The following is a 27,864-nucleotide window of genomic DNA, read 5'->3' on the forward strand; positions in this document are numbered from 1 at the left end:
ACTGGGAGATTATTCCTCCAACGTAGAGTAAGAAGAGTGAAGGATCAAAATATTCTCTAACCGGTCGTTCAAAGATGCTTATTCCAGAGAGTGTGTTAAATCATTCATGTAATTGATATTAGCAATTTGAGAAATTTGTAAGCTTTCTTTTTCATGCGTCAAATTTCTTTATTTTGTAGTTCTTCCATCTCACAAACACATTTATTTATTTCATATGGCTAAAAATATGGAACTTGGAGCGGGTTTCAATCTTTCCTTGTCATAATGGAACTGTAAATTTATCAAGATCAAATTCCTCCATGATGAGTATAAATACTGATATGATTCTAAGGTTGAGAGAGTTATGCCATAGAAACTCAGTCAATGGAGTGCAGGACATAGCCATCCACGATGGAGACTTCTCTCTTATTGTAGTGTCACAATTTAGAGAGCACTTGAGATGAACTGGTGGAGGTACAAACAAACCTTACTTAGAGTTCTAAGAGCTTGAAGCCTTAAGAGTGGAGATTTCTATACTGGAGGAGAAAAAAAAGAGATTGAAGTCCGAGAAGGAGGTTGACAAAACAGGATTTGGCTTGAAGGCGGTGAAAGACTTTATGAACTCATTTTATTTTAGGAGCCTTATTTTGGATCATGTTGAGGAGGCTCGTGATCATATTTATGCAGTCAAAGTGAAGGAGATACATAAGGAGTGCAATGAGGAGGGATTTATCTAGGGTTTCATGAAGTGAACTCGAGCGATGCACCGTCGAACCAGAGCTGATGTAGAGTGACTTACTCCCAGCCAGGCCTTCGAAGGCCCCCTTTCCTGATCATAAGGGGAAGAGATGAAGAGTGACTTACAGGAGCCTATCCTAGACAATGAGGAAGATATTGTAGGTAACTAGAAGTTTTTGCTTTTCAATTTGTTTATTCTTGCAATTTTTTTTATGTTGTTTGTACATATCTTGATAGTGTATTCGTTTGAACGTCTGTAGACTTATAACTTTCTAAACTTTTTGATAACTGGTTTGTTTCAACATACTTCGTATTACATCTTCTAAATGTTTTTTTATTTGTTATGTCACGATACAATCTTAGATTGCAAATCAAGTTGAGAATTGCCAAAATTTTGGATTTAGTCAAATAATGTCAACCCATTCTAGGTTGACTTTCCAGAGATGAACAAAAATCTCCCTAATGAGGGATACACAACCTATCCTAAGTTGTTAGTCAAAACATCTACTTAGTGACCTAACTTGTGATAGAAGAGCTTAAAGAAAATCTACTAAGAGTTTTTGACATATTCTAGATTATTAGTTGTAGCCTTTGCTTGAAGTCTGTAATATGTTATGAAAAAGCTCAAATTGAGTTTCCCTAAAACCCATTTTTAACCCATAATGAGGTGCCAAAAAATATTTTTTTATTTTTTTAGACAAAGGCATAGATGAAGATAAAATATACTATTTCTTGGATATACGGTTGTTAACCTCATTTTTTGTCACATAGGACTCGCACTAACATCACCTCATGGTCCAACACAACCAAATTGTTCAAAAAGGCAACCTGATCATTTTTGGTCTAGCGTACTGGGTGTGACCACACACCAAAATACCTCAGTGTGGTCACGCCTGGCCAGGCGTGACCGCGCCCAGGCATGTCGAGTCAACGATCTGTGGCCTTCGTCCATTGATCAGGCCTCAAATTGTCGCACCCTTTCGTTGGTGGCAATCTGCAGCTCACTAACCATCAGACTTATCTCCATCATTGGCTCACCACCTCATCGGACGGCTCCAGGGGGTCCTGACACTGTATTCCACATCTATCTGACAGAGAGAATGGGATGGTTCGGACACTACTAGCAGAAGAAGAAGAAGTGCAGAGGGAGAAAAAGAAGGGAAGCAATTCTCCGACAAGCCTCCTCCTTCACCGATCAGCCTCCTCTTCTCTCGGTAAATTCTCCTTCTTTCCTTAATTTAAGCATTTTTATTTAACAGTCTTAAAACTAGGTCAATCAACTCAAAGGTCTTGGATTAGGCTTGGGTTTAGGCTCAACTTAGGTCGACCCGAACCCAGCCAAACTCAAACTCACCTAAACAAATCTAGCCCAAACCCTAAACTTAATCCAACCTAAGTCTAGCCAAACCTAACCCAAACCTAGGTCTAGCCCAAACCTAACCCAAAACCAAACCTAATCCAAACCCTAGACCTAACCCAATCAAGGTATAGCCCAAACCCTAGACCTAACCTAACCTAGGTTTAGCCAAAACCTAACCCAAACCCTAGACCTAGCCCAACTTAGGCTTAAGCCATGATCCAAACCCTAACCTGACCCAAGTCTAATCTGACTCAAATCTGACTCAACAAAGACTTGATATAAACCCTAAACCTAACTCAAATATAATATGACACAGTTTTGACCCAATCCAGACCTAAACCAAACCAAACCCAACCCAACCTAGGTCAACCCAGCTTAACTTGCGCCAAACTCAAACCAAACCAAACACAAGTCAACCCAGCTTAACCCAGGACAAACTCAAATAAAACATAACCCAATTTGGGTCAACCAAGCTTAACCCTGGTCAAATCTAAACAGACCATAGTCAACCCAGCTTAACCCAGGTCAAACCCAAATCAAATCTAAGCTTAACCTGAGTCAAATCTAACTTCCAAGCCTCATAATTGTTTTGAGGAAAGGGTGTCTAAATAACATTTAGTGGGGTAGAGGGGCTTACCCCCAATCCTAGGGAATTTTTAAAGAATATGTGTCTTAATCCCATTTAGGGGCTTACTCCTGATCCTAACTATTGATTTTGATTTTCTTCTCTTTGAACGACTACCTTTGGTGGGAGAGCATTAGACCTTCTACGGTGGTCTCACATCCAATCCTAAGAGAAAAATGAGTCGATTCAATTTGGAGAGAAAGCCTTTATCTTATTAAAGGGGCCTCTCAACCAATTCTACATTTGTTGAAGGGTCGGGAACCCTGCTCCATTTAAGGTGATTTTACCTTCGTTCCCAAAATTGATTTGATAAGTTTGTTTCATTAGGTTTGGAAATATATTCTTTCAATCATCTTATTAAAAAATGTCAGCTTAAAATAATTTAAATTTTTAAAATTATTTTTAAAGACTTCATTTACGTGCACACACACACACACACACATCTCCAGTACTGAGAAAAAACTACATATGTTTAAACTAAACTCGACACAAATCTTGTCAGGATGAGCCTAAATTTCTCAGTACCTTTTAAGGAGCTTTGTTGGGCTTTGGTCAGGAATGAGAGACAAATGAGAATGGTAAAACTGAAAGTAATTAAAGACGGTCCATTCATGATTCTACAAATATAAAACTAACAATTTCTTTAAAACTATATCTCCTTTCAACATGAATAAATACATTTTAATCAATAGATGAAGGACTTGAAACTTTGTGATGAAGAGTAGAGAAGAGAATTAGCTACTAAAGAGTATCTAAATGAAGAATAGAACCACAATAGAAAAACAATAGAGGCCTACAAGATTATAAAGATGAAAAAGATGACCAAGCTAGCCAAATAGAATAATAAAAAAGATAGAGCAAGAATGCTTTAACCAACTACCTGTTGAAAAAAATTGAAGAAAATTGGAATCATAATAAAATAGGCTCCAAATACAAACTTGTATATGCATAAATTTATGCATAAAAGTAAATGGGCACACGTGAGGCTAGATCAAAGTGCGCGAATCAAAAAATAAGTAAATTTATCATCACTTTTCTCTCCTCTCACTTCACATGGCCACCCCCTTCAGATTAGAGGGAGAGCATAAAGTGCAAGGAAAATAGCTCTATTTATATTATTTGTTTTACTTTCCATGCCTTCTAATTAAGGTTATACTTTAATGCAGTCAAGCAATTAAGCAATTATTATGTTTAAAACTCACTATATGCCCTCTTCTAATTCTCTCCCTCTCGTCATTCAATATCTAGCAAGCACTCTCCTTGCTTTTTACCATGAAGGTCAAAGAAGGGGAAGAGAAAACAATTAATGAAAGAAGAAGGCAAAAGTGTAACAAGATAAAAGATGAAAACTCCCACTTTCTCACTTATATTCATTCTCTCATTCTTTTCGAGTTCTCTATATGCATTCTTGTCAATTAGTTCAACAAATCCTTAAAAATTGACTTGGATCAATTTTTATCGGATTGGTCTACTTTAGATTTGATCAAGTTAAATAATCCAAACCAAGATCAGAAGAATAGCAATCAAATGATTCATCGATTCAATATAGACATCAATTATTATATTAGAGTTGCATGAATACTGAGGAGGATGTGATGACATAACGACACCGTAATTCAAAGGAGTGTATCAATTATTGGCCTCCTAATATGCTCTTAAAATATAGCATATTACAAACCTACCATTATTGCTCAAGAAGATTATGAAAATACAATTTTTTCTAGAGATATTGCCAGTCAACTATATCTCCACCATCAAAATTAGAGCCAAAATGACATGAACCTAATAGTTGGATCAACATCTCAATTAATAAAGTTTTCCAAAGCCTAAATTGCACCTCTCAAGCCTATCACCCTACATTCTCCAAGTTTAAACTACACATGAAAGTGACTAGGCCCTGCAAGGGCATCCCATCTATTTGTAAGCTTAAACAGAGATGGTTATAGCTCACATAATTTATTTGAGCTTCAAAGGCTTCTTTTAATGGAAAACAAGCTCCATAAAAGTTCCCCTCTCTTCTTTAAAAGTACAAAACAAACCTACTGTAATTGTAAGTGTATCAAAGATTGTATATGCTATAAGTGCAATGATCACATCTATTGTTTTCCTTCTAGAGAAAAGAACAGAAAACTACCAGCATACACCCTAGAGAAGAGGATATAAATAAGTAGAAGTTGGACATTAAAGGATATATATTTTAAAATAAGTTTTTAACTATAAAATATGCTGATGTGTGGCAAAGTACGGATTTGTTACTGAAGAATGAAGCAGTAGTAGTCATGATGAAGAAAACTTCATTACATTTATATGTAAGATTGAAACACTAAGACAATCTACGCATACATGAGACTTGAACTATAGCATTCATAAAGCTAGTCTTAATAGCAGCAATTTGGAGTGGTATGAGAGTAGCAAAATGGCTTTGAGACATACTTACTCGGTTGAAATAACAATGTGGCACATACAGACTCTGAAACTTAACTGAAATTCAATGATAATTTAGAGTGAAAGCGTTTCATTCTTTGTTGAGTGTAACCTCGAAGGAGGCTTTACCTCTGCTTCTTTTGATCTCCAGCATTTCATTATTTGCTTCGTGTTCCTATCTCTAATTCTCATGTTCCATCGAATCATCAGAATCACTTCTTTCTGGTTCTCCATCTTTCACGGTTTCAGTAGGAATAACATCTGGTTTTGTTGCGGGAACCTGGGCTATTTTCCTGCGCTCACCATTTGCAAAGTCTGGTTGTGATCTTGCAAAAAGGAGTTAAGCAAATGAGGGCAATGATATCAAATAAAATAGGCAAATTTACATACGTAGCACAGAAATCTAATTTATTTACATATCTCACACCTAAACTTTCATAATTACATACATTGCAGTTAGGTGCCCTAAACCTATACATAAAAAGGTGTATTTTATATTTAAAAATTGATAATAATGCTATTTTTTATGTGATATTAAATATTTGAGTGATATGTGTGTAAACTTGGAAGTCTAGGTGTGAGATATGTAATTACATAAGAACTGTGTGCTAGAATGTATATGCCCCTTAAAAATAACAGGCGGTCAGAACATAGAGAAAATAATGAGGAAAAATAATTAGGCAAGCACTACTAAAGTGAAAGAAGAGAGATCAGAGAGAGGAGAGAGAAACTCAAGTGATAAAAGACAGATTAGAGAGAGAGAGAGAGAAGAGATTAGAGGCACAGGAGTGATAAAATGAGAAGAATAGAGAACGTGTGAATTTCTCAACCACGCTCTTCTCTCTCTCTCTCTCCCTGCGTGTGTATTCCCTGGTTCTACACAATGATGTGTACCATCTGCCTAATTAGTGCAGCAATAGTTCCAACAGCGATTTTGAAAAAAAAAAAAATGAAAAACGCTGTATCAAAGGATATTTTCCACTGTCCCACCAGACATGATGTTCAAAAGATCTTTCTCAACCCGTTGTACCAGCTCTGGCTGCACAATGAAAGAGAAAAATGTGGCAGATCCATGAAGAAAATTATAAATAAGCATAGAAGACTTGGATTCTGATTGTATACATTGAGATCGGGTTCTCTGCGGAACCGTCGCCTACGAGCATCCCTCATTGGAGGGGTAAGACCGTGCCTGTATTCTATTCCTTCCGGAGCGGGTTCACCTTCTTCCCTCACCATGATTATCTGCAAAATAAGGGGCTGATTCACAAATTGCACTTAAAAAGGCAGAAGGAATGAAGTTGATATTATACCTGACCAATATCAGCAGTTTTGATTAGTACTGTATCATCGTAAGTTTTATAAGACTCCACAATGCCAGGAAGATCCAAGAGAGAGGCAGGAAACTTATCATTACCAATGCAAAAAGTACCAGTCCTTCCATCATCTGCAGAAAAAAGTCTTCTTATTGCTCAACTAAGTTTACACTGAAGCAAACCAACGACTTTAATCTAATGTTGCATAAAGATTCAAGATTGGAGTTTTCTAGTGCAATTAATATGATGTTTGTTGTGAATTCATGTAAAGGAACTTTCGGTTTCACAATTCACAATCCATCAATCAATTCAACAACTTATTTTCATAAAATATAAATAGATCATATTAGAATTAGAAACAAAAATAAACAAAATATAAGATATACAACAAGAATTTAAGATCATGTAAAATTAGTGAGAAAATTGCAATTTAATTTCTGCAAATTGAATTTTCCATGCGTCAAATTTGAACAAAAAAATTAATTAATTTAATATCAAATTACATAGATGAAAGAAGAACAACGAATAAAAAAACCAAACAAGAAAAATCAAGCCTTAGATCAATACTAACTGGGAATTAGATAGTCGCACTGTTCAGCACTAAGGAATCATGAATGCAAATTGCAAACATAAAATTGAAAACCAGAAAACATCAAATGCCTAAAAACATTTATTTATAAGCTCTTTATATCCTCGGTAATAAATATGGTTGGCACAAGATCAGCTCAATTTAAATTCAATCTCAAAAGATAATAAAAACCAATTTAGCCTTTAATTTCAAATCCCCAAAACTCCTCATCCACAAAAGTTGAACTATCAAGTGATCAAAGATCAGGCTCTGACATAACTAAGGCCAAAAGAAACGCATGCAAACCCACACACCATAGATTGCAAAAAAAGTAGTATATCAAATATTGCATGCAAAGGAAAAAATAGCATATCCATAACAAAACTCATGGCAAGGCTTGAAAAAAAAAATACTCCATTTAACTGAGTATTATAATCATCATGCCAAAAAATAATTAATTTTGTGATTCTGATAAAGCACTTCAAGAATCATTACAAGTAGATCCATAATGCTAGTCAATGAGATAGATATCCCTGAAAGTAGTCATCCATAATAAACATAATGTCGTCATCCACTATAGTCCAGAGACGAGCTGTATAAAAATATATGGTTGATACTTGTATGTAAACTCACACGAAAGAAATGAAAAGAAATAAAAAGGCAAAAAAATTATGAAACAGACAAATCAAACACAATTAAAAATATATTTATGCTATAATTTTTTTATATTTTAATTTGCAACCATTAGTTTCAATACGTCGAAAAATTTTTAGTAATTCTATTTATCCTTACATAAAATTTCATAAGCGCTCCTCATGGAAGTTTTTCTATAGTTAAACATATCTTGACTATATACCACCAGGCTTACATTTCAACAGACATCTTGTTCACACCAGTAAAAAGCTAACACTTTTCATTGTTAGCAGTCAATGAAATCTTAAAAATACAAATACGAACGACCTATAACTAATTTCTAGCAAATGAAATACTGCTGCAACTGCAAGCAGACAAGCCACAGTTATTTTAAACCAATTATGGACGGACAACCTTTAGAAAAACTATGTGGTCATTTAGTTACCTGAATTAGCAGTGAAATATAAATGAAATATAGGGATTTTTAGAATTTTAATGTTTGGTTGGAGTGAATTTATAATTCAACTTGTAATTCAAAATTGATGTATTTCAAATTCGCCAAATTTGAGTAATTACCAAATCCACTATATAATGCACTCATTTTCGCCACCATCATCGGCCGCTATTCACTAGCGCAAACCAACACGTCCACAGTCTGCCGCTGTCACGTCCACCGCCCACCATCAACCGCCACAGTTGCATGCCGCCGCCGAATCTCAACCGCTGCCACCGCCTACCCACTCCAACCTTGCTTTAAATTATTTCAATTATCTTCAAACTAAATATAAAAATATAAACTCTAATTTTATTTTACACTGAATCAAACAATTTAAAAATTTTCAAAATGTATGCATTCCTTTTTCAACAAATCAAACAACTGCTAACTCAAATACCTTCAAAAAAGTTGGGATTAATTATGCACTTTAAGCATTATCTAGATGGATTGAGTTTTATATTTCAAGCATTTTTTAAGACATTTACTATTAATAAAGTCTCTAAAACATTAACTTAACTCTCATCATAAGGTCCATTCTATGAATTTGTAAGTTAGTAAACCATGCAACAAAAATTTACTGCACAACAGTTTCATTATTTATTATAGAAAAAACATCAACAGATAACTCATCCAAAGTTGCATTTTCAAAATGCTAAATTGATTCATCAACTATAAAAGGTATTACTGGTTCAGATTCACAATCAAAAATAATTTTAGTTCTCATTATAATTCATGTTCAAGTGTGATCTCATGTTAAATTTTACTTTCAAAATTCAGTTCTAACTATTCATCAATTATAGTTACAAGTTTATGAATATGATCTTCAAAATCATTCAGAAATTCATGAACTACCATTTTTTCAACCAGATCAACTTCAATTATATATGATAATAGTGCTAATGTATTTTCAATAGGATCAAGATGATTTTTTATTGCTTTCTCTTAAGAGACATTAATCATAAGTACGATGCTCTTATTAGAATTATTATAATACATTTCAACATCCAAAGTTATGTACAAAGCCTAATGTAAGGTGCTTGGTGAATTGCAATTAAATGCATCCATTGTTTCTAGCTTTTAGACCTTTAGCAAAACCAAAAAAAAAATGATAACAAAGTAATCCAAAACAATAATGCTCAATCACCCCAATAAACAATAAGTATTACTCAAAAAGATCACTTTTAGTTTCTTTAAAATCATCAAATTGATTATGTTGTTGATCACCATTATAAATCATGCATAATAGTCAAAAATATCATATTCACCTTCTTCAAAATCCTTAAATTGATCATTAGAGGAATTCACATAGCATTTTGATCAATTGCAAATGAGGTGTGATCTGGTTGAACTAGAGGAGCACACCATAGCCCGTTATCTGGGAGTCCGAAGCCAGCTATTAGCAATTTAATGCATCTGCAGCCTTATTCATCACTTCAAAATGTTCAAACATTAGCCCTAAAGATGGAAAGGCACCAGAAGCAGAGCCAGCAACAGTCGTCCTTCAAGTAACAACCATCAAGCAGGCAGTCATATGCAGTTACCACGACCGACAAAAGTACTCCAGGAGACACTAGAAAGTCTAGACAAAAGAATGACACTCTGGGTCAGAGTGAGAAGAAATAGGAGAAAGGTAGCTCCTCCAACGGCGTATTAGCCAGAAAGGATTACAGATGTCACGGCTACAACCACAGCCTCTAGCTATCCCACGAGCAGGATAGTCACACTCACAGGTCAGAGTGTCGTGGAGGAGATTAGCAATGTAGAGAAAGCTGAGGAACGGGGTGAGGTGTATCAGCTTCCCCCATATGAAGGAGAGGCGCTCGTGATTCGACAGATCCTAAAGACTGAGGACACAAGAGATTCGCAGTGGCTTTGCCACAACAATCAAGTATGCAGCCTCATCATTGAAAGCAAAAGCAACAAGAACGTGGCATCGATACAGATGGTAGAGAAATTGAGACTTGCGACTCAGAGACATTCCCAGTCGTATTCACTGATGTAGTGGAAGGAGAATCGAGTCAGCATCGATTGAAGATGCTTGGCAGAGTTTTCGATTGTAAGCCAGCTGCAGGGCCAGGTGTGGTGTGACGTGGTCCCTATGAATGTCTACCACCCTCTGTTGGGAAGATCGTGACAGTTTGCCGGGAGGACTAAGCACGATGGATTCAGAAGCATATATTCCTTCACCAAGAATGAGAATTACATCATTTTGCGTCCTTCGGCGAAGTCTAAGATCACAGAAGCCCTCACCAACAGAGCAGCTTTAGTGGGGCCCATTTTAGTGATAACTCATGACAAGAGGACTGAGATACACACTCCAGACATGGAGCAGAGACGATAGAAGGTGTTTCAGAGCCTCACGATCGACACCTTACTACCTGCTCCACCACTTGACGGGACGGTTCAGGCTACTCAGACGACACGTCAGATTGAGCCGACCGTCAATTATTTTGGGAAGATTTAGGAGTACAGGTGAGACCCACAGTTTCAGAAGAGTGGATCAAAATAGATGTGGGCTCGCAAGTGTGAGAAAATCCTCAGGTGTTTTGGGGAAATATGCAGTCGCTAGTGGGATCCAGGTGTTTTTAGGACGGTCGACTAAGAAATAGAAGCTTCGACCTATTAAGGTGAAGCTTCCCTAACCCCGAGAGAATGACGCGAGCTGGGCACTTGCATGCACACCACTTGCAAAAGGTGAAAAGGTTACATCACCTGAATCTGAACAAGTTACAGGCACACCGCTTGCAAAAGGAAAAGAATATACATCGCCCTTTAGGGCAGAAACTAGAAAATACACTCTCAAAATACATAAAACTAAGCTTAAAACTCAAAAATAATAAAATACAACAATAAATAGTCTCCTAATAGAAAATAACTCTAATTAGAAATAAAGAAATAGGAAATAAACCAAAAACAGAAAAAATTTTCTGTTGAATGTGATAACTGGGCGGTATACCACCCGCAATCGTGGGATTTTTCCCGAACCATGGGATTCCCGCACCAGCGTCACCAGATTTGTAAGCAGAAGTGCAATTCTTTTAGCTAAGTTACTTGAATATCTACATAAGTACATAAATGTTAAAGAATAGGCGATAGAATCTTATCAACAGCAAATATTAATTTTTTTTTATTATAAATGATGAAAACACATTCTAGTTTGTAACATATCAAACAGCCATATACCTGTAAAGGATAAATCCAAGGAGACATCTTCAGAAGTAGAAGGATTTTCACTCAACAAGCGCTCTATGCATTCAGCTATTGATGGTGGAACACGAAGTATGAATTGTTCCTCCATTTGACAAGCCTTGAAAAATAAAAACAGAATAAAATATTAATGAAATGCTCTACATTAAACTAAAACTAGCTACTCCATCAAAATATACTTAGCAACAACATACAACAGAAAGTACATTTATCATCTATTTAGATCACAAAAATAAAGAATAGGTAATATAAGTAATTTTTAAAAAGGATATATAACTGGGATAGAACTATGTAGAAATAAATACTTTCCATGACAGAAAGTTAACAATTTGGCAGATTCAAGTTAAAATAACATAATAAGGATAAAATGCAAGGCATTTAACGCAACAGACATAAGTTAAAGGAACGACCAGTCACAAAGCATTCATAAACCACGCATACACAAAGCTAGAGTGTGCAAAGAACATTAAGGCTTGCCAAATGTATCCTGTCATTAGAATAAATACAAGAAAGCTATCCTGCCTTGCTAATAAGAAAAGGTGCAGATTTAATGAGATGAGAAAAATACTACACATGCAAAACTCATAATTTTTGCATAGTTGTTTGTCATGATATGAAAAATAGCAATATAAGTTTATGACAACCCTCATATGCTTCATGCTCCAAGAAAAAGCACAGTGAATCCCAACAAACTTCATGCTTCTAGATAGCAATTTTGAGAAATAATGAAGATACGCCCATCTTTGATGTAGGGCAACCTTAATATATGTTGCATGCCGGAAAATTCACAGCGATAGAGTAGTGATTATTTTAGAATCATACAAAAATTCAACACACACAAATAAGATAATATAGTAAAGGGAAACACCGGAATTTGTATGTGAAAAAACCTTAAAAGAAAAAAAAAATCATGGGGCCTAGCCCAGTCAAACCAATTCACAATATGTTTGTAAGTACAGGGGTACACCCTTCTCTCATGACAGGGAGCACGGGTTAAAACCCTAAAAAGGAAAAAAATATGGGGCCTAGCCAGTCAAAACAATTCACAATATGTTTCTCCTTCTCTTCTTCTCCCCCCTCAAAGTGAAGAGAGGGAGCCTATTCCCTTCGATCATGTGTGTGTGTTACATGTCTCTACACAAATCAATTTATAGATAAATAACGGAATAACAAATTAGAATTGAATTGCTAACAAAGAGCTCGTAAATTACTAAGAAATTAATGATAGACTGAAACATCTCTAATAAAACAATGAAATGACCTAGAGGACTAAAAGACATCAATATATGAAATATTGATGACAAAATAGAATTCCAAATTCATGCACGCATCAATTCCCCTAAAGCACAAGCATTGTTAAAGACTAAAAGTGTAATAAGCTCGAAGTAGATATCATGTTCTAACAACTATGAATCATTAATTGGTAAGGTTGTAACTCAAATCAACATGAGAACATGGGTGGTACTTTATCAGGACTTGTGTTGATACCATTGAGCAAGATAATCAAATCTGTTGAGTGAATGAATGTAGCCAGCTAATTTGGAAGAAAGCAAGTGATGAAGGTAATGAAAATCTGATCTCTCTCTATCTTCCCTCATTTCCTCTCTCTCTCTCTCTCTCTCTCTCTTCTCTTTTCTCTTTTCTTTCTTCTATTTTTCATATTTCACAGTATTAACACCGTTACTATTCATGAGAAATAATAATTATTGCTAATTGTTCATGCAAACCACAGAGAGTATTGTTCATGAGATTCAAAGTCCAACTCACGCTGTAAGAAGATGCAAAGGAAAGGAAAAATTGCTCTGTCAGGTGTTTAAAGCCATTTAGGCCATGAAGTTAGAAGTGATTTTATTGCTCACCATTTTTTAATAGTTTTTAACTTAGACTGTAACTAAATTAAAGGGTTGATTTCAATTATAATTTTTCTAGTTTTATAATTCAAGTAGAAGTTATGCTGAAATTTTAAATGATAAGGATAAGTGGTTATGCTTGTGTGGTGTAGTTGTTGGAGAAAGACGAGAACAAAACTCTGCAAATTTTAGAAGGCGCAATGATAATAACCAATTCTATTATGATCAGAGTTCATGTAAAACAATTATTTTAATAAGCTAACTCTATTCGTTAAATTCTTAAAGTTTGTTACACAATTATGAGAACTATTATTTAAGAAAATCAGGGTTGGAAGATTATCTTATAAATGATTTGTAAGTTGGAAAACCTATCTTATAAATACCAACCTTATTTAAATCTTTAACAATTATTTAAAAAAAAATTTAAATTTTTTTCCACAACCTAAAATTTAAACCTGTCTTATTTATAAATTGGAAAATCTTTTCTTGTAAATGATTTGTCTTCCTCTTTTTCATGGCCTTATAAACTAAAAAGAAAACAATAATAACAATTTGCTTCTTGCTGATATAATTGTATTCGCATAATTAGAGTGCTAATTAAACCAAAGAAGAGTAAAGTGGACCATTTTTAACCGCAAACCTACATCAAAGAAAATAAGGATTGGAAGGCATGTCAGAAGTTTCAATAAGCATAATCTCCAAACATGGTCTCAAACATTGGTACAAGTCGCATGCCCAAGACCTCTAGAGAGATTATCCAAAACTAATCACGATAAAACTCTATTTTAAATGATGTATTTCAAATCAATCTCCCTTTTGACTCATAGAGCGATCAGTAGCCTCCAATGATGTACATAGAAAAATAGAGAGCCTTTATTCCTCTCATTTACTTATGGTAATCCAGCACACCTTCCCTGCCAAAGCCACCCACCACCACAACGAGTCAGCTCAACCCCAGTCAATCCTACTTATGCAAAACATATGAACTCATCAACTCAAGGTGCGCATCATTTCTATATGATTCAAATAATAATTATCGAACTACTATGTTCACCATCAGTGTAAGCGCTTTATACTCATTTTAACCGCAACTCAAATCCACTAAAATTTTAGGTTTGATTGGATCCCTAACAAAATACCATCCAAACCTAAATCAAAGTATGTAGCTTAATCACTTAATTGAGAGCTTAAGTTTTTCCAGGAGCTTCATCCCTAAGGAATGACTGATGTCCCTTACTATGGGTAGTTCGAGTGCAAGAATGAGATTTCTAAAAAAGAAAATTTGGATTCTCCCAACAAGTAGAACCTGTCCTAAACAAAAGTGATAATTAAAAATGCTCCATAAAAAATTATATTCAATTGCAGGGGATAATCAAGAAGTATTTTAGAGATAAATCCAATGAAATAGCCAACTTCATCCAAAAAAGATACTTAAAGATAGTTTATTCCAAAATTTGATCGATAAACTCAAGAAATAAACCTAAAGACATAGATGATACATATTATGGAATGACAGTATGAGACATTAATGAGTTTAATTGCAAAGGTTATCTTTTTTTTAATGAACAGAAATCTAGCACCCTCTATCATCAATTTTTCAAATCTTCACTCAAATATCAAATTAAAACCCCAACCCATATTTTTCAATTTTATCAAATTCTCAATGAATCATCGTGGCACGCATAAATAAATTAGTTCGGTATCTCAAAAATATCATATGGGTGCTAGATTTTCGTAAATAACAATGTTTCGGGTGCTAGATTTTTGTAATTATCCTCATTGATTATAAGTAGGGCACAATACCAGCAAAAATCTATAACAAATAATTTGATTGATTATTCCTAGGGATCGATACCAGTTGCAGATACATGAATTCTACCCAGAAAACAAGGCACTAACAACTGCAAACCTGTGAACTGCTCGCGTTACCGCTCAACCTGCAAGACTGTTGCCACTCCCGCGAGCAGCACCGCACAATGCAATCAACACCGCGCAGCGTCGTCGCCTTCTCCTCCGTTTGCTTCACGCACAGGCTCAGGAGAAGAAGCCGGAGTTGTATTGATGAACCTTTGTGCGCGAAGGAAGAAGAGAGGAGAGGTGTGCGTGCAGGAGGATTCGCGTGAGCGGGGTCAGCCTCGCGTGCGGTAAAGGCCAAACCGAGCCGAAAGACGGGGAAATTTTAATTTTAGATTTGTTTAATTTAAATTAATATATTAATTATTAGGTCCAAATTTTAGCTTAAATTAAATTATACTTTCTAAGAATTGAAAATATAAAATGAAAATGTTATATCCTTCATTAAAAAAATGATTTTTGACAATATTTGTGAAATATGAGTTCTTAGAAGAAATGAAAATGAAAAATATAAGAAACTAAAAATTGAAATAATAAAAGTTGTTATTAAAATGAAAACCTTAAAGCTTGTTTTATAGTTTAATTATCATGTTTCTTTTGAGCATTTATGTGTTTAAGCATTTGCATAACAATTTATTACATAATAAAAGTATAATTATTCACCAAGGTATTGTAAACTTAATATAACTTTTTTATGTTTATTTTAGGAAAAAAATTTGTTAGATTAATATGATTGCTAGAAGAGAATTTATTTATAGATTGATAGAAATTATTGAAAATATGTAGTAGATTGTTTGGTTCCTATGTTAAGTTTCTTTATTTTTTATCATTGTTTAAAGTTGCATGATCATATGCATTTTGTTAGATGATATTTAATGTGGAGTGTGCATTAGTAAGTTTTTTTATCATTGGATATTATTAAGGATTATGGTTGTTGTTAAATTTTATGTTACTATTGTACGACCGTCTATTACCACATTGGTACTCCATGTCTCTGGGTGGAGTCGTGATAGTGTTTAGTCTTTTGAAAGTGCATTTTTTCTATATTTGATGAATGATATACATAAATCCATTAATAACTTATAGCAAGCATTACAAAGAAATGAAAAAATATATATATTGTGAATGTTGATCTTTTGTGCAAGCATTTTAACAAAAATTGTAAGATATAGAAGGCACCATGTATTTTTTTTTATACAGTACATTCATTCTGTGAAGAACATAACATTATTGTCTATCATATGAATTATGTGGGTAGCTCAAAGATGAACATATCACTGAATTAAAGATAAAGTAATACATATACCATCATCAATTATAGACATTATACTGTTTTTCACCCTCTTCAAATATATAATTAATAAAAAGTTCAAATTGAATTAAAAAATAAAGGGAAAAATTTTTTGAAATATGTGTTTTTTGTTTATAAATCTCAAAAACTTGTTTCAAATAAATAAATTATATCTGCACGCTACTTATTTTTCCATATATAGTTATGATATAAAAGTGTTGCATTGGGTCATTTTGATCACGTAACATTACAAAACATCATTAATAATTAGTATTTACATAGTAATCAAGAAAAAAAATCTTGTTAAAACTATCACCAAAAGGCGTAGCATGAACAATTTGTAAATTGCAACACATTTAAAAGAAAAATACAAAGTGAATATTTTCAAAGAAAATGGAAAATGACACTCTAGTTGAGGCCTATAGAATAACCATCCATTCCAATGATAAAAAATAATAGAAATCAACAAAAACTTGAGTGAGTTGGCTTTGTGCAGTAGATCATGGTTAGAAGATGTTAACATAGTTTTGGATTCACAATTGTTGAAAATTGAATCATTGAATAACATAACCCTTGAAACTAATAATTATAGTCCAAGTCAATTTATATGCAAGCATAAAACAAATTCACATAAAATATACTAATAGTAGAGGGGAAGCCTAGAGAAATAGTTAGATTGCCTCCATTATGGCCAAAACCTTGAAACATCAATGTAGAATATACTACTCATGTTGCATTGGCAAGAGTTGTATGAATTGAAAGACCCTTCTTTTGGACAATCAGCTAAAATTCAACTTTGGTATTCATTATATATTGAGGATTGTGGTTATATCTCCTGATCTGACTACAATTTTTTTTATTTTTATTTTTTTTTGACGATTGCAAATAGAGCACCTGAAACATTACTATTTATAAATCTAGCAAATTTTTTCATCCACTTTTCAAACTCACTTATCAAACTCTATGTTTTTATTGTGCCGCGTGTAAATACACATGTTCGGTAGCTCAAAAATCATATGGGTGCTTGATATGTAAATAGCAATGTTTCGGGTGTTTTTTATGTAATTACTCCCTTTTTATTTATTTTATAATTTTTAGAGAACAAGTAAGGTTACGAGTTTGAAGAGTAGAGTCGAGTTCGAGACGCCATTGGCTTGAGCTTATGCTTGATTAATTAAACAAGTTGGAACTCAAACTTGAGTTTAATTTTACCAGTTCAAGTTGGCAGCTGGCTTGTATATTATGAAAGAGATAAATTATTATCAATTCAAGTTCATGTTATAAATAAATGATAAATAGAATGAATAATTATTAGATAAATAATAAGAAAGCATTTATCTAAAATTTAAAAAAATATATTTTTAAAATATTTTACATATTTGGAAAAAATAAATTGAATTTTAATATACTTTGAATTTATTTAATATTAATATTTTCTTAAATGAGTGTACTCACAGGCTAACTAGTCCAATCGATTTTGGCTTGAGCTTAGCTTTTAGCTTATAAAACTCACCTCACGAGCCATTTATTGAAACAAATCCTAGCTCACGAGTCAACTTGGCTCAATGACAACCCTAAATATGGCTTAGGTTTGATTTATAGTCCTTTTTTGAATGATTTATTAGACTGAGTTTGTTTTTCATTATTACTATTATTATTATTATTATTATTATTATTATTTCATCTTTGGATTTGAACTAATTATTTATGTGCTTGATACTGTTAAAAAATATAAAAATATATGAGAATTTTTGGATCTTCTTAACATGAGTGATGAGAAAAATAAATGTTGTGGAAGAGCTTTGACAATCACTTCAACGAATCTTTTATAAAATCTATTACTATAATATATTAAGTGTTGCAAAAATCATTAAATTAAATAGATCATTGTACACCTGATCTCAAAGCTCCATTACAATTTGATCACAATTCTCTATTATAGCTACTAATTATCCACAAAGATATTATGTGATGCATGTATGTAAATGTCCCTCTATATACCGAAATCAATTAGTATCAAAGATTCTGATCTTTAACAGTCCTGCAATTAATAAAATACAAACAGAATATGAAGCACAGAGTATGCAGCACAAAACTACAGGCTTGAGAAATCAGAAACGATGAAGAAAATTATACCATAATGAGTTCCAACGTGTAGATGATACAACAAAGTTGAGGGAAAATTGACCCAATTACATGATTTGCCCGGAACCAACAGAGCTGGCTCACGCTGCAAAACATCAAACTATTTTTGCAAAATAATAAAACTAGAGGATAACTGATACAGCATCACCTGAACTGCTAAATAATTGCTAAGTACTGGCAATTATCATAAACTTTAACCATGTTACCTAAGCTTTGGCCTCTTAGAAGGAGCGGCTTTCAAATCTCTTCTATCAGGAAGGCGTGATTTTCCCAGAGCCTTCGCCTTCCTCCATTTCCTCTCCTCTTCGCTGTCAGACTCGCCGCCTCTTTCCCGGTCAGCTCTGCTCGCCTCCTTCTCTAGTTCCTCCCATGTCTTTCCCTTGTCTTCCTCTGAATCCTCCTCTGAATCGTCTTCCTCGTCTTCCTCTGACTCCACCAGAGACTCGCTATCATTATCATCATCATCGGATTCAGACTCGACCTCCATATCAGACGGTGCGTACCCTTGATCTGATTCCTGAGATGCATCAGAGTCTGAATCGCTGGCTTCCAGGTTGAGAAACTCCCACCCACCATCTTCAATGAACTTTTCCGGATCATCAGTGATAGTTTTCAATATAGGTCTCCAGTTCAAGTTCAGCCTGCTCTCGTAGTACTTGATATCAGTAGTATCTAGCCATTCCTTCACTCCATCGAGCGAAGAAGACGGAATTGAATCTATGCGGAATACATCCTTACTAAAATCCTTAAACACAATGGCCATGTCAAAGCTCTTCTGCCCTAGACCCACCCTCTCCAAATTAACAATTTCAATTTCGCTCAAGGTAATCACTAGAGGCGGCGTCTCAATCAGTTCAACTAAACAGCTTGAAGATGGAACAATGAAGGATGAAGCCTTATGGGGAACTCCATGGAAACCAAGCTCTCTGAGAGGCTGATCAAACTCAAGATCTAAATCTCTGAATTGGGGTTGTCCCCAATGATCATGCACCTTATTAACAAAGTTCTGGAATTCCAGGTTTATTTTGTTCTTTCTATCCCTCTCCCGCTGCTCCTCCTCGATCTCATCAGGATCAAGGGCTGATCTCCTCCCACCCCCAAGCGTCTGAACAACATCCATCACCTCTACATAAAACTGAATGTCTAAGGTCTTCTTGTTGCCTACCATTATGTGATTATGCAAGCGAAAGTGCAAAAGCGTTATCATCTCTCTCTCTGCAGGCTGGAAGAAGGCGTGCTTTATATTTCCATACATGATATCGACTCGCTCATCAATTTTCGAAGTAGAATAACGAAAACCATTAATATGAGCTTCCAAAGATCCGGTGAGCTTTCGTCCACGACCAGGGAATGCAGGTCGTATCGACAAATCCAACAATCTTATTGGTTTCATCCTATTACCAGCTAGTTGAAGTTTTTCCTGAGTGACTAAAGTGGCCCTCTCAGCTCTCTCCGACTCCCTTGATGCGACTTGCCTTCTAAGGGTCTTAATTAACTGAACAACTTCGCTGCTATGTCTTGGGTCCTTAGAACGGAAGGTCGCCTCTTTCAAAAATATAGCACCCTGGTGCTTGATAGAGTTGGCATCATGAGGCGAGAATGGGGTACCGGGCACATTGAATATAATGCGAACAGTGCATGTTCGATTATCTTGATTGCTGGTAACACTCTTGATAGTGGACACATGGAAAGGCACAACAGTGTCAAAAATTGGGATGAGAACAGCTTCATTCTTCTGATCCACTTGGATCATAAATTCCTTAGCATATGGAAGATCACTAACATTTTTGTAGGTCATCATTTCACTCGAAGCTTTCACAGGCCCACGAGTATTCCCGGTAGCAGGGCCACCCACGGCCAGCCGCCTGGCCGTTTCCTCATTCTTTTGCCTGGCAAGTTCTGCTTGGTGTTGCCTCCGCAGTTCTTCCTTTGATACATCATGCTTATCTGACCTCAAGGATGCCTTAGATAAGACGGCCTCAGCGATACTGACATCAGATTCCTTCTTGGATGGTTCCTCCTCGTCTTCTTTGAAAGAATAAGCAACATCCTTGACAGCCTTAGAGCAAATGGAAGTCAATACTTCTGAAGGCTTCTCACTTGCAATAATAACTGTATCAGCCAAAAGCAGAGAGAATGTTTCAGTCTTTGGATTGTTAGTCTGAGATTGCAGGTTCTGAAATCCAAGAGAAACATTGAAAACCATCCCCGGTTTCACCTTGTGATCATTTCTTGCATTCAAAGTCAACCCAGATTCACGGAACTCCAAACCAATTCCTGTCCCAGCTGACTTGGAAAGATTTTGAAGAAGCTCAGGGGCTTCGTTCTCAACAACTGAAACAGCAGCTCTGTAAGCAGAACTGAGCATGTTCCCAGGCTTCAATGCACTGATGGCAGCATTCTGTGCCTTGAGGAGAACCTCATATGCTTTGATCTGTTTAGCGTTAGCATCAATAAGAAAAGTCCGAGCAATATTTGAGCAATAGCTGCCATAGCGTGCCCCTAATGCACATAAAATCACACTTGAAGATTCGTAGTAGAGATTATCATCATTGCATGATGCGCTCGGCCTCAAATCAAACTTTCCCCCACTCTGAAGAATCGGAGGGTAGCAAATATCAACATTTTCAGCCTTCAGCTTGACCTTCAATTTAATAGGATCGTTAATTGCCTTCTCCGTCTCTTCCATAAGAGTTGAATGGGAGACCTTCTTCTCCTCATCAATAGTTTGCTCAAGCTTTGGAACGACAAAGTTTTTCATCACCATTGCAGTGAGATACGCTCCCTTCCTCACACAGTTAAGCTCAGAGGCATCCTTGATAGCAAACAATTCAGAAAACCCAGCCGTGATGTCAGAAAGCTGAAAATTAGAGCCAGCCAACTTCTCTGTCCAGCTTTCCATGAGCTTTCCTTCTGGTTCTTCTCGTTGAATTCGGCCAACAATTGGCTTCTCTGACTCACTTTGAATGGCGTGTAATAAAACATCAATCAAAGCAGATAGATCATCACTTTTTTGCTTGACGTGAATTATGATTTCAGCATCAACAGCATCCTTTGCCGATTTTTTTACAGTTTCTAGGACAGCAGCCTTCTTCGGACTGCACAAGAAATGGATCTTTTTGTTCATAAAAACCATAATCGTTTCTGGAAATTCATATCCAAACAACCAGATATGCAAGGCCGAGGATTTTAGATATCGAATATCATCAGAAGGAGGGGGTGTAGTAATAGCAATAGAAGATGAAGCGCCCCAAAGATCAGACTTATTTTCCCGCCAGTGAGTGTAAAACACTTTCAACCGATTGCTGAAGTTAACAACATCAATTGTGTAAGCGCCAGCAGATCCAGATGCTGGAGGTCTTGTGTTACCATTTCTAAGATCAGCCATTGGAGCCATCAATTAAACTAATGCTTTGCCTGCATAAAAATCCCAGCATATAGGAGTCAAAACAACTGTAACATGTTTAAGAACTAATATATACAGTAAAATGCTATTGTGGCTTTCATTCTTCATTCAATTTTTCATCAACAAAAAACGAGGGTGAGAGCAATTCAAAATCAATTCCTTCTATCACTTTCATTATATCTCTTCTAATTCCTTCAAACCAAATGGAGCAGAATGGTGTAGAGCAATATCAATAAAATAAGTAAAATCTATTATATAGAACTATGAGAATTTTGTGTAGGGCAATATCAATAACAAAATAGGATGGTTACGAGCTAGCATATAAAATAAAAGTATGTGTAACATGGTAGCAGAGAATATGTTTGTTAATTAAAAGTCTCTCACATGATAACTTAAATTTCCAGTATGAAACCAAATTATTTATGGTGTTAGCAACAAAAAAAAAAACGAAATAAAATTAAGAACCAGGCCTTTTAATGCAAAAATAACTTTTGTACCCCCAAGAATAAAGCAAATAAACATTGCAAATGCATGTTTAATTAATCTCAAATCTAAAAAAACAAAAAAAAAAATCAACATTATCTCATTAGAAAACCTGATTAAGCAAAAAAAAAAAATCAATCAATAAAGAAACATTAACAGAAACATCAAGATTAAACTCAGCAAGCAACGTACATTCCCATCAAAAACAAAGAGTTTTCTGCAGTAACTAGGGCAGAAAATGAATGAATATGAACCAGAAGCTATTTTTGGCTCGCTTGGTTACAACTAGCTCATGATCATTACATTAACTAATCAAACAAGCTTAAACATATTTATAAATACTCTATTGATAAAAGAAAATCTTGAACAGCTTGATGGTCAACTCAATTATGATAAAAAACAATATCAATTAAAAGTCATTAACATGCTCTTTAAGAAGCTCATTTAAAGCTGGGTAATATGCTCATTTAACCTCGACTGTAAATTTATTCAACATATGATTATTTGAACTTTTCTTTATTAGATTACTTTATGAATACTCTCGCTTACTAATGCTCATTAAAATACTTTTTAATTTAATAGTTCATTCAATTATGATTTATTTTTAAGCTCAACAAGTTGCTTGTATTCAATAACATTTGTTTGAACAACTAACAAGCTGCTCAATAATGTTTCTTGTCTTAAACTAAACTCAAAAAGCCATAATTTTAAACGAATCATGATTATCGAGCTTGAACTCGGTTTTGGCAAACAAGTTCAGGCTAGAGCAAATTACTGCTTGGCTAAGCTTGGTTCATCTGAGTCCTAGAAATAGCATTTAGAAAATGAATTACACAAATCCTAGCTACAGAATGTGTGATAGGAGCAAAAAATTGTTTCATAAATATCAACAGTTAAGTAAAAACAACAAGCACGCCTTCAAAACTTGAGTGAAGTAGATAAAAGAACTGGGAGGGATGTGGCATAAAATATTACTGGATAAAAAAATGGTGGATACAGAACACGAATGCTTTTGAATCTTTAGGTTCAGCAGCAAATTAGGAACAGATATTGCAGGACAATGAAGGCACAAATGAGAAAGTGGCATAGGGCAGCATTGGATGAAGGTATTTTTCCTTTTTTATTTTTACTTATTTATTTATTTTTTTGTGGTAAAGAGTAACATTTCTGGATTTCTTTTTTTACCCTCTCTGGGATGGCCCCCAAAAGATAAATAAAGGAGTCACTTCTTTGGAGAGATTGCACCCTTCTAAAAGAAAGGGAAAGAACCAATACGGTGGCCCTTCCTGAACTCATGCCTCGTTCTTTTAGGATAACATTTCCATTTGGGGCTTATGTTCAATTAAATTTTAAAATGTGAAATACATAAAATGATAAACATGTAATGTAATGAAGCAGAAGAAAAACACTACTCTCTTAACCCATCACCAAAAAAAAATACCTCTTAAGCCATTCTTACTAAGATTTACAAGGCAACAAAGATAACATAAGGTTTGATATATTAGAATCAAATGCAAAGAATCACAAAATAGAGAAAATACAAATATTATATTCCTCAAAACCTAAAAAGCTATAATCTTTCAGTTAAAAAATTTCAAGAAACTAATCTAAGCAAAAAAGTATTAGCAGCCTGGACAAAATATAAATTTCAGTTCAAATAATTACTTTCGAGATGTCATTACTTGAATTGACAGTGCAGCCCGTTTTTCATTATGAAATGAACCTCAACGATATCAAACTTGAAATTTAATTCATAACAGATATAGAAAAAATGGAAAGTTTAATCTCTCAGATTATCTGTTCAAACTTTAACAATACAAAACATTCCTTTGCAACAGAGAATCTAATGACTGTATAGCTATAGCTTAAATACTACCGCACAGTATAGCTTATGGTTAATCCAATTACACCAAGCACATTATGTTTTTGTTAATTCTTGTTGGAAGCATCGCATCAAGCACTGCATAGCAAGTCCTGTTCTTCAGTACTTGGTTTATTTTTTATTTAGTTATTTCTATAAATAAAAATATGCTAGTAATGATGACTGATAAGAGGGATGTATTTTATTTCCTAGTACAAGATTCGTTCAAATGATTTGAGCTTGTTTCAATTTTGATTTGATTTAGATTGATTCTCATATTGATAATATAGTTTTTGGTTTAAAGGGCCCAAATTACATACAATAATGAATGCATGCAAAACTGAAAATTTGTTTACTCAGCAAAAAGGATATTCCTCTAGTTTATGGAATTTGAAACAAGTTTTTCTAGATTTTTCTCAACAAGTCATCTTCATTCCTAATTGTTCACTCACAATCAACAAATTTTGTTGAGTTGTGGCTTTTTGTGAAGATTTTTGTGGAGCAGCAATTTTATCTTAAGAGATTATCAACTTATTATATATGTGTACGGTATTCTATACTTCCTGCGACATGTTCAGCTAATAAAAAAAGAGTTGGTTATTAATTTAAATTAAAGTACTATCTTTTAAAGTTTTAATTCAAAATTAAATTTAGTTCATCGTATGCCAACCAAATCTACTAGACTAAAAGATGAGTCCATCAAAATAAATTCAAAAATGCTAAACTGAAATTCTCTTTCTAGCTTTCAATCTTGCGCGGAAAATCAAATGTGAGTTTCTTTGAATAGGGTGCAAGGGAAACTATCCAAATCCAAGAAAGCAATCTTATTAAACTAAAATGAAACCAAGGTTTTATTGTTTAAGTACTTCTATTTCTAGTTCTTATTGCCATCCACATAATTTGATATTAGCCTCTTAAGTGCTCTTCACTTTGTACAAATTAGACACCACTAAAACATAATTTATAAAAATTAAATTACAATTGTTTATTAACTAATGTGGTTCAAGATTCTCAGAGATTTTCAGATTATTTGGTTTATTTCATTTTAATTTAGACTATAATTCTAACTAATTGTTTACATTTAAGGAGATCAATTTGCTGACTTAATTGGTGGCTTGTAATTTATGAATTCTGAAATTCCCTTGCATGAAATATGAACAGTGCTGGCCATTTTAAGCCGTAATACCTAACCATCATACACAATAAAATTTGACAATAATTGGATCCTAATTCAACAATCATTTCTTTATAGTTCGTTCCAATTACTTGTAAAGGTCTAAAGAATAACCTCAAAATTCATTTTAAGATGCTCTCACAGAAGGACATGCATCTTCGAGACCTAGTATCCTAGTAGTTCCAATTGCATAGCCATATGCAAAATGTAAGGCTTTAATTGGTTCAAGTTTCAAAACCTACTTCAATTCAATTTATTTCAGTTCTAAGCTTTAGAGGTTCCACTTTTTATCAATCAAAATTAACATATAATATATTAACATAAATTTAAATATTAAAAATAAAATAAATACTCTTAATAATTTTAATTATCAAACTCCCAAAAATTAGAAAAGATACAATGTGCAATCCTAAATAAACACTACACCTAAGTCAAACTATGAACCCCAAACCTTTTCTTTCTTTGGAACAACTCCATTGCAATCAAACTCTTTTAGACCCATCCAATTCAACCATTCAATGAAAATTGTAAATATCAATTTGGAAATTTAGTTGTTCTGCAAAATTAATGGGTTTGGCAATCCAATATTTACCATGTACAATCCGACAAATGATTTTTCTACACTAATAGCACAAACGTGTTTAATATTCTTGTAGCTCTAAATAAGTTGTTCAGCAGTAGATAGAAGCAAAAATCAATAATGTAATTTTCTTTCTTCTGGTGGAGAAAGCTAAGTTTGCACTGTGTCTGGATTGGTACATCACAATACATTTTGTTAAGCAATACTTAAAAAATTGTCTTATTGATAGCCGGTATTAGTCAAATAAAGAGTGAGCCGAGTTTGATTTTATTCCTTACTGAATTTCTGACTCTTCATTAAAGAGAGATTCAGGAAAATATGGTTAAGGAAGATAACTTTACAGAGTTGAGATAATAGGTACTGAAAAGGTGAAGTCAGCAAAGTAAGAATACATCAAACTAACTTCTGAAGCTGAAAGTTTGATTCAGAGAACAAGTAAAAGGTCATCATTTAGTCAATAGAAACACAAGTAAATCATCATACAAAGCAAAAGAAAAAAAACTTACCACGCAGCTTACAGCGCTTCAAATAAATCGCATCATTCAAACAACTTCCAACTGCAACAAAACCAAAAATTAGGATTATGGTTTCCCTAAGAGGATTTTCCAAAACAAAATATAAATGATAGCAAAAAGTAAACAGTAGAAGCACCAGAAGAACAAGCAACGCCCATTTTAGAATAACATAAAACCAAAAGTAAAATTAAGGCATTCAAAACACGGGTGTACAAATTGCCTTCACAACTTTTCCACCCGGATTTGCTTCAACTCCAAATGACTTCAAGCAGCCGTGAAAACAGCTGTACTGGGCTTAGGGTTAAAGGTTCAAAATCTTCCAGGCACGGAAAGAGATGATGGAGTAAAATCAAGGCCCAATTTAGTGGCAGATTTTGAGCAAGATTTAAGCAATATTTAACTCAAAATTATACCAAATAGTAAATGGCTGCTAGGAAGCAGGATTTAAGCAGGATTTAACCTAAATCCTGCCAAACAGCAAAAATTAGACGAGCGAAGAGTAAGAATGCCAAAAACAGGCTTACCTTCCTAAATGGTTTCTGGTAGTAGCGGAGCCAAAGGATGAGAAAGATGGGAGTTTCGTGGTCCTTGTAAGCCGCGATCCCGTCGTTGCCTTCCCAGGTAGCTCTAATGGCGACTGTATCGTGAAGGTTCGTTCACGAAAGCGATGGTTTTGGGAAAAACCGGGAGGCAGATAAGCGAGGGTTTGGGCGCCGATGGGAAGTTTCGGCGAAACCGGGAGGGAGATAAGCGAGGGTTTGGGCGCCGATGGGAAGTTTGGGCAAAACCGGGAGAGGAGAATGTAGGCTAGGGCTTCGGACAGAGAGGGGAAGGGGCTGTCACCAAATAGGATTTAAGCATAATTTAACCTAAATCCTGTCAAACAGCAAAAATGACAAATTTATATCCTACAGCGCCTTCAATCCCGTTTCTCCTACGTTTTGCCTTAAATCCCAGATACAGTAAATCCCGTTAGGAGGTGGATTTAGAGGATTTGGCATAGCTGAGGCGCACGAAGGGGGTGTAGGAGGAGGAAAGAGAAAGACGAGGGTTAGTCAGGTAGGAGTGGAGTGAAAAGGGGAGTTTTACCAGGTTTCAGAGATCTTGGTGCGTCGCGGTCCCGTCGTTGCCTTCACAGAGAGCTCCAGTCCGACTGTAGCACTAGGGCTTCGGGCGCAAGAGAGAAGGATGAAGTCGAGGTATTGTGATGATTTCGGGCAAACCGGTAGAGGGAAGCGGAGGGTTTGCTCCCGCACGAGAAATAATATAGTTTTATTATTAAGTTAATTTTTATTTTTATAATTACTAATGATTATAAATGATTTTAATTATATATCAAGAAATTATATTTATATACATTTT

General features: G+C 34.8%; 2 protein-coding genes across 7 annotated transcripts; both read right to left on the minus strand.

Annotated features, from left to right (window-relative positions):
• Positions 1-4,982: 4,982 nt before the first annotated feature.
• LOC110031643 (transcription initiation factor TFIID subunit 7) lies at positions 4,983-15,351 on the minus strand. Of its 3 annotated transcripts, none has more exons than XM_020734962.1 (6): positions 15,103-15,351; positions 11,320-11,443; positions 6,437-6,570; positions 6,249-6,368; positions 6,102-6,165; positions 4,983-5,447 (listed from the first exon to the last, which is right to left on the minus strand). In XM_020734962.1, the coding sequence occupies exons 2-6, from the start codon at positions 11,432-11,434 to the stop codon at positions 5,308-5,310; spliced, it is 573 nt and encodes a 190-aa protein (XP_020590621.1). In that variant the 5' UTR covers positions 11,435-11,443; positions 15,103-15,351; the 3' UTR covers positions 4,983-5,307. The 3 variants fall into 3 exon arrangements, with proteins under 3 accessions (XP_020590621.1, XP_020590619.1, XP_020590620.1); XM_020734960.1 differs by having other exon boundaries at positions 4,983-5,453; XM_020734961.1 differs by having other exon boundaries at positions 4,983-5,453; positions 15,093-15,351.
• Positions 15,352-18,362: 3,011 nt separating this feature from the next.
• Positions 18,363-27,745, minus strand: LOC110031589 (FACT complex subunit SPT16). Of its 4 annotated transcripts, none has more exons than XR_002294749.1 (4): positions 27,027-27,745; positions 26,494-26,544; positions 18,475-21,900; positions 18,363-18,379 (listed from the first exon to the last, which is right to left on the minus strand). XR_002294749.1 is itself a non-coding variant. In XM_020734846.1 (4 exons), exon 4 carries the CDS (start codon positions 21,878-21,880, stop codon positions 18,686-18,688), a length of 3,195 nt encoding a protein of 1,064 aa, XP_020590505.1. In that variant the 5' UTR covers positions 21,881-21,900; positions 26,494-26,544; positions 27,027-27,338; positions 27,592-27,745; the 3' UTR covers positions 18,446-18,685. The 4 variants fall into 4 exon arrangements, 3 of the variants coding, with proteins under 3 accessions (XP_020590505.1, XP_020590504.1, XP_020590506.1); XM_020734846.1 differs by lacking the exon at positions 18,363-18,379 and having other exon boundaries at positions 18,446-21,900; positions 27,027-27,338; positions 27,592-27,745; XM_020734845.1 differs by lacking the exon at positions 18,363-18,379 and having other exon boundaries at positions 18,446-21,900; positions 27,027-27,378; positions 27,592-27,745.
• Between the last annotated feature and the right edge of the window lie 119 nt (positions 27,746-27,864).

The sequence above is a fragment of the Phalaenopsis equestris genome, unplaced genomic scaffold, assembly GCF_001263595.1.
Source record: "Phalaenopsis equestris unplaced genomic scaffold, ASM126359v1 Scaffold000840, whole genome shotgun sequence".
NCBI lineage: Eukaryota > Viridiplantae > Streptophyta > Magnoliopsida > Asparagales > Orchidaceae > Phalaenopsis > Phalaenopsis equestris.

Bases quoted from the DNA above. Each gene is read 5' to 3' on its own strand.
- LOC110031643 (XM_020734960.1), bottom strand. From the start codon at position 11,434: ATGGAGGAACAATTCATACTTCGTGTTCCACCATCAATAGCTGAATGC. The intron at 6,369-6,436 runs GTATAATATCAA...CTTATTTTGCAG, and splicing joins AAACTGCTGATATTGGTCAG to ATAATCATGGTGAGGGAAGA. The intron at 5,454-6,101 runs ATATCCTTTGAT...TCCTTTTTGCAA, and splicing joins GTCTGGTGGGACAGTGGAAA to GATCACAACCAGACTTTGCA.
- LOC110031589 (XM_020734847.1), bottom strand. From the start codon at position 21,880: ATGGCTCCAATGGCTGATCTTAGAAATGGTAACACAAGACCTCCAGCA.